Source organism: Pterocles gutturalis, unplaced genomic scaffold (genome assembly GCF_000699245.1).
Source record: "Pterocles gutturalis isolate BGI_N339 unplaced genomic scaffold, ASM69924v1 scaffold49130, whole genome shotgun sequence".
NCBI lineage: Eukaryota > Metazoa > Chordata > Aves > Pterocliformes > Pteroclidae > Pterocles > Pterocles gutturalis.
Genome location: NW_010147708.1, coordinates 33,168 through 44,059, shown reverse-complemented (window position 1 = coordinate 44,059; position 10,892 = coordinate 33,168). Strand labels below are relative to the sequence as shown.

Sequence of the window (10,892 nt, the reverse complement as noted above, 5' to 3'; positions counted from 1 at the left end):
GCACCAGGATTTATAGGGTGATTTGGATAAAACAGTCTTGTGTCTGACACTTATGCACCAAGCCACATCCTTAACTGAGATTCTCACCTCCTGCTCTACCTTCGAATAAAATTATATGTCTCCATTTTCAGTTACAGGCTGAGAACACAATCCTGCTCCGTTCTCTTCTCTATGCACATTTTCTCCTAAGAGAGAATGAGAGAGAGAAATTTCTAGTTCACTAGTCTAGAAATGTCAGTGGTGGGTCTATAGACTTCCCATGTGCCGCCCCATGGTGCCATTCAGCAGCTCAGTGGCTTTTTCCACTGGGAATATTGTCCCAATTTGATATCTCTGCCATAAATAATACAATTAAATCAGCATAGATAAGAAGTTATGTAGGGCTCTTACTCTTCTCTTACCCACTCACGCTACTCAGTGCTCAAGATTTTAGATCATTACAAGCTTTGCCTGATGAGGTGTTTTAGTTTTGGGTTGGAGGGAGATCAGGGATTTACCTGGAGTGTGGTGAGGTTTGGTGGCTAAATTCAGTCTTTGCTTGAATACATGCAGTTTCCACTTCGGTCAGCGGGGTAGTACATGTGCTGCCCGTAGAACATTTCAACACTTCAGGGAGGAGTTTTTAATCATACAAGGAATTGTCTGTATCTCACTGTGACCACCTCCCTCTTTCCAAATATACCCTTTGCTTAAGTAGCCTTAGGAGCAGGCTGCACATAGCTTTGCTTTCTCTGACGTATATCTTCAAAATTAATTTATTTTTGCACTGAATTCTTGTGCACCTAATTTCAGATGATCTAATTTCAAATTGTTGACATTTTCAAAATCATTTGAAGAGCAGCACATGAGATCTGCCTTGTTATACAGTGCTAGAAGGACATAAGCAATAGCTAAAACAGGCATCATCAGCAGGGCTGTCTCCTGAGTGCACTTTGATCATGGGGAAGTCTAGCAAACAGCATCAGTCTAGCAAATAGCCTTCACCATTTTAATTTTCCAAAGACAGAGAATTAAACCTTGACCCTGCTCACCTGTTTTGCTGGAGCCCAGGACTGATCTGTGCTGAAAGTATTCATAAGCAGCGGATTTCAACATGATTCAGTCTGTTCTGAAAAAAGTTGCAAAACACTTGATTTGGCTTTTTTTGGTTGTTTTTGTTTTTATTTTGAATTACATTGTATATAATATTTGTTATTTTAAAATATTTCATATACGCTGAATCTGTTCCACTTTTACACAGACATCAGGAAGACTTGTCAATAGTTTGTAGCACCGCAACAGGAGAAACAGTTAATGCCAGGCTCCCTCCTGCCACTAAGTGGGCTTAATGCACAATGAGATGCAGGACTGGGACAGAGAAATATGTAGGATTTGATCACAGAGCTGGCGTGTGTGTTAAAATAGCTGTCATGCCCATGGTGTGTTATATGCTGGGCAGCCTGTTTGCCTGTGTGCTCCGCGTGCTACCACACAGGAATCCCCTCCAATCTGCAGCAATCCTCTCGCTGCCAAAACTCCCCGGTATGAGGCTGGCCTTCTCCTCCGGTATGTGGGACTGAGCAACACCGTATGTGAACGCCAAAAGAGGACAGATTAAGAAGAAAGTATTTCCTAAGATTTTAAAACTTATAGACTTAACGTCACATCAGGCAAATGCCAAAACCTCAGGTAACTCAGACAAGAACAGTGGCAACATCTAGCGGCCGTTGAAGCTATAGGTCTGTACTGCCTGGGAATACCCTTATTCTTCCTACATGCCACATATGTGCCCTGCTGTGCTCTTTGCCGGACAGTTCCCCTTTCAGCGGGTATGATTGTGTGGGCATAGATATCCCCACTAGGCATCTTACTATTTTCTGGTTTTAAACTACTCTCTGAGTAGCGCATTGAAGTCCAAGGCCATCCCTAGTCTGACGCATAGCTGTTCAGTAATCCTTCAGCTTTTCTTTGGGCGAGTAACCTCAGGGCTGGCTCCCTTCCCACCTTTGAAAGTCTGTTTGTCTGTCTCTTTCTGACATGATCTGCTGTGAGAAGAAATGGCTCTCACTTGAGAAGGTTGTAGAGGTTAACAGGGAATTTAGTCAGAGCCCTGCACGTAGTAACGGTCCTGCAATGTATCAAACCATCTGGAGTAGCTCCTAATCCTACTATGTCAGCTTTATCAAGCAAAACAAGATGCAGTCCTAATCTGCAGCCTATGCATCTGTAGGTTTATTTCTTTGGGAGCTGTGCTTCTGGTTGAACAGAAGCTCAGGTTTGGCATTGGCAAACATCGTTGCTGCTTTGTGTGTTTCCTGACTGCATATCAATCAGAAATATTCTGGATAGCCCCAAGATCCACATCCATACTACTACATAAGGGAGCCCTCCTTGTAATTAATTCGAAAAACATCCACAAAATGATACCGGGACAAGTGTCCAGCGTCTGCAGTCCAATCCTACAGCTGACCCCAGTGTCTTGTGCAGTGCTCAGGAATTGCTGTGTGTGAGTGACATACATCTGGGAAAGGCAACCTGCTAACACTTGTCATAAACTGAGCACAAGGAACCCCTCAGGACACAGAAATTGAGTAGACTTTAACATGAATTGGGTTACAATTAGAACTAGAATTAGGCTTGGAGCCTGAGGATACAATGGGATATATTTGATTTTCTGACTGATTTGTTTTTCTGATCTTTTGGTTAATATTAAAATTGAATTTTTCAAGCTTATATTTGGATTTACCAGGGCTGACAACTTTGGTTGATACCAGATTTACAAGCAGAGGGTAGGGTTTATGTTAGAGCAGGCTGCAGGGCAGGGCTGAAGGGCAGGCCAGCTGGGCTTGGCCCATAAATTTTTTCACTCTGTCAGTAAGTGAGTGTTTTATATCCTATAGTACCAAAGTTTTGCATCTCAGTTAAGTTTTTACTTGCATGCTGCTTTTTTTTTATGTATAGGGGTTTTAAATCAAATTTAGGTGTTTTTATTGCCGAGACATCTCATCCTTTTTTGGACTCCTTATATTCTCTTGGCCTTAGTAGTTTGTTGGTAGTGCATGTGCTGCATGTGCTGTACACATAGCAGTTACTTCTGGGTGCCAGGCAAAGAAGGTGACAAAATGCCACATGTAAAGTGCATATCACAAGTTTATTCTTCTGCACAAACAAACAGTAAGTGACTGTAAATTTGAAGAAAAAAAAAGACAAAACAGAAAAGGAAAAAAAATTATTTCCATAAACAAAGATGCCAATTCTGTTCTTCTTCTGGGGTCACATCTTCCACCAGACAGAGCACTGCTGCTGGGCTCCCATTTTCAGAGCACTGACAAGTCTCTTCTAGGAAGAGGGTCTGGTAGGGGATGCTGGATATTATTGCAGAAAGGGAGCTTATTCTTTCCAAGGGACAATTGTCACTTGCACTGTGCTCATGTCTGGCAATCAGTGACTCCTCATCACACCAGTCTCTTCCAAAACTCTTCCTCTCAGCTACTGCAGTATGTTGAGGTTATCTCTGGCAAGTGTTCCCATATATTCAGAGGGAAAGGACTGATATTTCTGAAGCAAAGATAAACCTCCAGAATTGCCATAGCTGCAATGTGTAACCTGCAGCATGCTAGAGAGGAGGGATGATAAGCAGTTTTAAATCAGAGGCCATGCAGACATCTTCAAATGCTTAACAAAGGGACACTAGGGTTTGCCTACCACTGCACCTTATAACTTAGCAGGTGGGAGATAAAACTTGTCAAACAACTGTTTATGTCTGTGCTTGTTCAACAGCTGAGGAACTAGAAATTTGGAGAGGCTCAAGACAAGCTTACATGGTTCAAAAGTATTCCTCATAACCTCACCTGGGACCTTTCTAAGAGGCCAGCCACAATATCATGAGCAGACACTAGCAGAGCTGCTTGAAGCCAACACTAGTGCAGGTTTCTTCCTTATAGCTTAGCAGATGCATCTCAGTATTATTTCTCTTGCTACTTTCTCATGCTGCTTTCAGACACAGGCCTCATTTGGGATACTCCACAAGCACTGCAGGCCTCATCTGCAACACCCTCTGCTTCTGCAGATCAAGTCCTGTGTCAGCATAGGATCCAGAAAAGATTGGGAGGGGTGGAGATCCATCAAACTATTTTGGCTTTGCTTCTAAGCGTAGCTTTGAACAAAGGATGTTAGAAATTAAATGCAGGATCCCCAACCTCCTGGTTCTTTTCCTTGCTCTGATGTTTAATATTCATTCTCCAACCAGACCTAACTTTTTTCATCTCCTGCCCATTAAATTATCAGAAATGATGGGCCAAATGCAGTTTTCCACTCACATGGGTCCTGACATAAAACATTCAACAGTGTTTGGCCATCACTTCTTGGATTGCATCAGTGTCTCCCAGAAATCTGGACTGGAACCACTGAAATACTAACCACATGCAATCTTCCTTACATGCTAAGGCCAGACTTCTCTATTTTTCCAGTGTCAAAATTAATTTCCCAAAACACTCAGGCCCTGAGAGCACTTACCTTTAGGGGCCTGAGGGAAAAGGACACTGGAGTAGGATTCAGACTATCCGAGGTTATTTCTTCACTGCAGAATTATCTTGAGCACTCTTTCTCTGGTCCACACAACCCCTCTCTACACCTGAGTTCAGTGATGCTTTCAACCTAGGCTAGCTTGTCTGTCTAAGGCTAGTCACTAAAACCACTAGCCAGTGACAGACAGCACTCCACAAAGAAACTAGAGACAAAGCTTTTGGAGCACTGCTAGTCCTTTAATTCCTTCCCACAGCTTTCCTAGAAAAATAGAATACTCCTCCTTCCATGTTTGGGAAAAATCACAGAGATTCAGCTTACTACAGCACACAGAATTTTTTCCCAGAAATGCTGGCAAGGCAATGAAGCACAGGATGAGTGAGAAAGCAATCATCCAAGTTAGGTTTTGTAGCATGCCTGCTCCCCTTCACCAGAGCTAAGTGGATTCTGGTGATGTGAATTGACTCTGTGGTGGTGACTTGTCCTAAGACCTCCCCTCTGAGGCTTTCCAGGAACACACTGAACATCACCTCTTCCATTGAGGTTGGCTGCTCTTGTGCTGTACAACCAGGTGCAGCATCTGTCTCAGCCACCCCTTTGCTCATTAACTCAAGGCATTCCCAAAGGTTTTCTCTCCATCCTCTCCTATGGCTGATAGTTTGCCAAGTGAGGTGTAAGTGCTGTCCTCCTCCACCACCACCCCCAACCCCAGCATGCTCATCCTATGTTTCAGGGCCCCCAGGAATGTGCACTTCTGAACAAGCCCAGCCAGAGTATGAAAGATTCAAAGGAAGGATTGTGTATTTTCCTTTTCTCTCATTCTCTCCCTCACAGGCTTGTCTGGGACTTGAGTGGCTAGCTACGCTCTCCAGCCGAGGAGCTAGCAGGAGAGCACACATGCAAAATCTTCAGGTGCTCACAGAGAAGCACCTTAGAGCCTCCAAGATAAAGCAGGATCCCAAGCTTTTGTGAAAAGAGCTACACATTGTAAACTCCAGCTGTGTGAAGAAAGGTTGGCTTGGACTTAGTGTGAAACCACACTAGCTGCACTGCTTACAGACTTAGCACAAGACCCATTTGCACTCCTTTTTTCTCTCCTACAGTTTCGTACATCCAAAGTTTGTGCTCAGTCCAGTCAGAGAACAGCTTCTGCTTGAAGGAGAGGAGCAAATCTAATGAAATGGAGACATGCCTCAAGCAGGGCTGAGACCCTCATCCCGCCTCCAGTACTCATTCCTGAGGGTCTAGCAAAAGGCTGGGCAACTCTTGCCCAGGAAGAGGTGGCAAGCCCCTTCCCTGCAGCTGGGATATCTGCTGTGTTTGGGAGCCAGTGCTTCAGGAGCAATGCTTTCTTGGTGTACTTGTGGGATCACACTGTAAAAGTGGCTGCTGCAAAAGGGGGAGCACAGGCAGAAACGAAATGGCAGGGGTGTATGCAAAGCAGAGCACAGATCACATGCACACACACATGCACAGTCCCTACTAATATTCTGAATTCTTCCTTGGGAAAGGGAATGCTTTCTTCGTGTACGTCTTTAGTGTAGGAATTAAGTCTGAAGCTAGCCTGAGACATTCAAGGAACAACCAGTCCTGTTTCCCCAGCATAGCCAGCAAACTGAGCTCTGTGTGTGTGAGTGAGTGGAGATCCTCTGGGACTCTCAGAGCACTTCAGTTCTTCCCAAATAGACCCCAAGGATACTTAAATAATTTCATATGAAATTCTACTTGTGACTTCCTGTTTCCCTGTCCTCCACTTCCATACTGAGAATGTCTATAAAAGGGCTCTGCCTTCCAGCTCATCACAGTTTTCAGCAAGTTTTATGTCACGAACCATTTCCAATCTAGCCACACTTCTGTCCTAAACTAAACAAAAAGATGATGTGCAAATGCATATTCAATCCTGCCTCCTTTTAAAGCCGACAGTACCTTCTCCCACACAATCCTCCTTTGTACTTACAGCACCTGTACCCTGTTGCAGTGGGACTAATGCTGCAGGGCCTTCCTTGTGCCAGCCAGACACTGCTTGAGCTTAGCTTTGACTTTGTGTATCCTCAAAAATTGATACTTCCTTCTGCAGTTCCTCCAGCGTGTGAGAGTCCATTCAATGCCCCTCTTTGGCAAACTGCTCCCAGACCTGATAGCCATGTGTAGCACCAGCTAAGGTGACTCTCCCTTTTACCCCCAGCCCTGGTGGCTGGAGCAACAGGCACACATGGCCACCCTCCTGCACAAGGCACACTGCCCACACATGCATGTGCAAACACCCCTGCTCACTCTGCTCTCTTGCCTCCTTTCCCATGCCCCTCCAGAGGGGAGCCTGGGAGAAGTGTCCAAGGCAAAGCCCCACTTCTACTTTTACTGCCTGCTGAGTGTTGCCGTGTGCATGTGTGTGGATGTGTGTGTGCACACACGGGTGCGTGTGTACAGACTGACAGGCTCAGAGAAAAGCAGTGTGGCTCAGAGAAAAGCTTCCTGGAAAGCTCTTGTCCCCCAGTCTCCCTCCATTCAGGGGTGACTCCAAAGCCCTTGGGAAAGGAAAACGGCTACCACCTACATGTCCTCATGTGAGACAACCCATGGCATTCACCCCCTCCAGAAGTGGGTTTTGCTGCTGCATGCACGTTCCCATGTACCACACACGTGCCCTCTCTCCACATTCTTCTTCCTGCTGTAGCCTTGCCATGAAGTGGCCGCTCTGAGATCAAGGGGAGGCTGGAGGAGAGGGTGGTGCAGAAGTGGAGTAATTTTTTTTTTCTCTTTTTTTTTTCATTTTGTGTCACTCATCCCAATGTACTGAGCTGACATGAAAGACAAAATGAGCGCTATCTCTGTGGGGCCATGGACGGGATGGGAGGGGTGCCTGCCTCAGTGGTGGCCAAAGCTCGGCCTCCACACATTGGCCTGCATCCCCGTTCTTGCTGCTGAGAATTTGGGCCTGGCCACCTGAAACCGAGAGGCCAAGGCTGGGTTTGGGGAAGGCCCCTGGCCTGCCTGACCAGGTTCTGGAGAGCTCTGATATGGCTTTGGGGACTGGCTGAACTCCACCTGGAAGGGCGCTGGTATAGTAGGGGTAGAAGAGGCCATTTCTGTTCTCCACACTGGCTCATCCAACGTAGTGGCCGAGCGAGGCACAAGCACAGTGGGTGCCAGGCTGCTTGAGGCTGGCATGGGAGCCGGCGTGGAGAAGCGACGAATCTCCTGGGTCTTGGCTGTTTTCACGGGGACCTGCTTGGCTGCTGTGAAGGATGAGCTAGCCTGTGGGGCTGGCTGGCCAGGAGACTCCTGAGTGCTGGGGCTTGGGGGATCCCCAAAACAGAACATGGCCGACTTTAATTGATAGGGCTGGTGGCGCATTAAATCAATTACCTTAATCCCTGATTTCTGGCCAGGTGCCTTTTTCACTTTGCTCTCTGCTTTGCTAGCCTGAGATTTGCTGGCTGCTAGGGGATAGAAAGGGGAATGCATTGGGTTGTAAGCTATGGGAGGGGGAGCCCGGATGTTGGGTGAATATTTCCAGGATGAGGGTAGAGAAGGGGAAGGAGAGGGGGTTCTCGGCTTGGACTCTGGCTTCGGCGTTGTCTCCACCACAAACTTGTCCATGCGGCTCTGGCGTTTGGCAAAGAGCTCTGCCCCCTTGCCTTTAAGCTGAGGCATGTCCTGGGCCCCGTTTACCAGTCCAGCATCTTGCTGCTGGGGCTTAGGAGCCACTGGAGGTGGGGTCTTGAACTTGCGGCCAGAGGACTGCATGAAGTTGCAGGCCTCGGCACCCAGGCTGAGGAAGTCCTCCTCAGGCCCAGACTCAAAGCCTGCCCCGGGATGGTCACCTTTTGGCTTCTCATCCAGGTTCTGAACCAGAGATAGGAGCTCAGGGTTGGGTGAATTCTTCTTCTCCTCAGGCTTACTGAACATGGGTTTCTTGTTGCCCCGCCGGCGAGCCTCCTGCAGGATGCCTGTGCGGGGAGCTGGCACTGCAATCCTCTGCTCTCTGGAGGTTAAGGGCTCAGAAGGAGGTCGTGGCATTGCTGGTGAGATGGCAGGAGAAGGCTGCTTTGGCACAGGAGAACTGCTTATTGTGTGCTGTGATGGTGCTGGACTAATATACAAAGAAGAAGAGGCTGTTCCAGCGATTCGTGGCTGGGATGCTGCAGAGGCCATCTCCCCTCCTGGCTTTGAGGGAGCTGACAGAAAGATAGAGGTGGTGGATGTCCGGGCAGTGTTGGCAGAAGGCTTAGTCTCTGAAGCATTTCCTCCCGCCCTTGGCTGTGACTCCAGTGGTGATGCTGGCCTTCCTGGTGCAGGAATATACAGAGATGTGGAAGAGCTGACTGGGCCGCGGTGTGTTGGCACTGATGCATTGGCAGGTGTTCCTGCAGCCGGAGGTGAGAAAGGGGGAACCACCATGCTTTGCCCACCCAGACTTTCACTAGGCTTTTTGGGTGCAGATGGCCTGAAGATGACAGACGATGTTGCTGGGCGTTGGCCAGAAAAGCCAGGAGTAAAGGGCCGTGCAGACCTGTTGAACATGCTCGTTGTGCTTGCAGAGAAGGGGTCGGGGGTGCTGGGGGGAGGCAGGAAGAAAGTGGGGCTAGGGGGAGCCAGGAGCTGAGCGGGGAGGGTGGCTGGCTGCTTGCTGGGCACTTGCACACCCTCCAGGTGGATGCTGAGGGGCACACTGTCTGCCTTCTCTGGAACAGGCATATCTCCGTTCACTGTGCCTTGCTGTGGCTGGGCAACTGGGGCATGCTGGGGGCTCTTATGTGTCGGGACTTTCTCAACTGTGTACTTTCCAGCCCGTTCCCTCTGCTGCTCAAATAATCGTGCTCCTTTCCCTGAGGCCTCACTCAAACCTTTCTGCTTCTCTGCCTTCTGTTCAGAGTCAGACTTGGACTTTTCAATGTCCAAGTAAGTGTTGTCCCAGTCTGAGTGATTAGTTAGGCTTCGGGCATCAGAGAAACCTTCTTCATCAAATTCAGACTCACTAGTTGGAAAAACTCCGTCTTCCTCCTCGTAGGAGCGGTCTTCGTCAACACTCCCAAAGCTTACTAATGTGTACTTCTTAGCCCTCTGCCTGCGCTTCTTGAACATCAGCACCCCCTTGGAGTGGGGGTTGGGTGCGTCCGTCAGCAGGGATGCAATGGTTTTGCACTTGGTTTTGGCTTCTTTCACGTTCTTCTCTTGGATGCTCTCGTGGCGGTGGAGCTCTGCAAGAGACAAAAAGAGGCAAGCTGAGAGCTCAGCAAAAGGCTGGGTGGGCAAAGATGAACAGTGATATGGCTATAGGTATTCTAGTGCCCATATGAGGAAACACACTGTCACTCCCTGCCCTTCTTTTTCTTTCCTACCTTTGCTGATAGTGTCTTTAGGAACTGCTGATAGAAAACCAGGAACAGTTTTCTCTTTCCTTGCAAACACAACAGAAGTCCATGCAGCTGTGGAGAGGTAACTCCCCCAAGCCGGACAGACGGTCTGTTTCCTGGTCAGGCCTGGAATTTCCTATTTCTGTGGCATGTGGCCAAGAGTCCCAGGCTGTATCTCACAGAATTTTTACAGTGCATGCCCTTGCTCCTTGGAATTTTTACCATTTACTTATCACCCTGAAGGTGGAGCCCTGCTTTGTATAGACCTTCCTTCTACTCTATGGAGGATTCCCAGGAGCAAGTAATCTCTCCGGCCCTGAGAGTTTGCGAAGCAGCCACTGGTACTGTTAGCACCCATACATGTGTGCAATGAGAGAGGTGCCCTGCAGGCACAGCCAGGCTGCTCCTGCTCTGAGCCCTGCAGTGCCAGCTACAGAGTCAGAGTGTCTTGCAGCAGCACTGTGTGTAGGACTGTTCACTGCTCTCCGCATCAGCCCTGCAACAACAGGAGGCATGTTTTCACCCTTCCTGTGGTCCCTTGCCTATGCCCCATGCCCAGCAATGAAGAAGAGCACTTGCTCCTGAGCAAGAATCCGAGACCCCCACAACTGATCAGACAGGCCACAAGGAATCCACTTGGCTTGCTTGGAAAAGCCAGCACCTGTTGGGACACTGGGCAGGACAGTGTGGGATAATCATTTTGCACCTGCTCTGGCAGCCCAGTGGTCAGTAAACCCCCAGGGAGGAACGCTGTGTTCTCTGCCTTGTGTGCAGGGAAAGCTGGGGGTGAAGAAGATTCAATAGTAAAATCAAATTTGTCTGCCCTAAGGAAAGTATGGACCTGCCTTGAATTAGTGCTCAAGTGACAGAAATCAGTGCTAACCTTGCACAGAAAAAAACCCCCACATACCTAAACCATAGACTAATTTCTGATTTATTTAATTACATCCTTTTCCTTACTCCCCTTGTCTTTTTCCCAGCATGATAGTACAGATGAAACATCCATCCACTGCCTGCATGTAGCACCTTGTC

The 10,892-nt window shown here is 47.9% G+C and overlaps 1 protein-coding gene across 1 annotated transcript in view; it reads right to left on the bottom strand.

The window, feature by feature from the left end:
* Positions 1-7,368: 7,368 nt before the first annotated feature.
* The window catches only part of SYNPO2L (synaptopodin 2-like), a 35,521-nt gene continuing 31,997 nt past the window's right edge, over positions 7,369-10,892 (bottom strand). The window contains exon 4 of the mRNA XM_010086133.1: positions 7,369-9,704. Coding sequence (XP_010084435.1) covers positions 7,369-9,704 — 2,336 coding nt within the window. The remainder of the gene's footprint in view (positions 9,705-10,892) is intronic.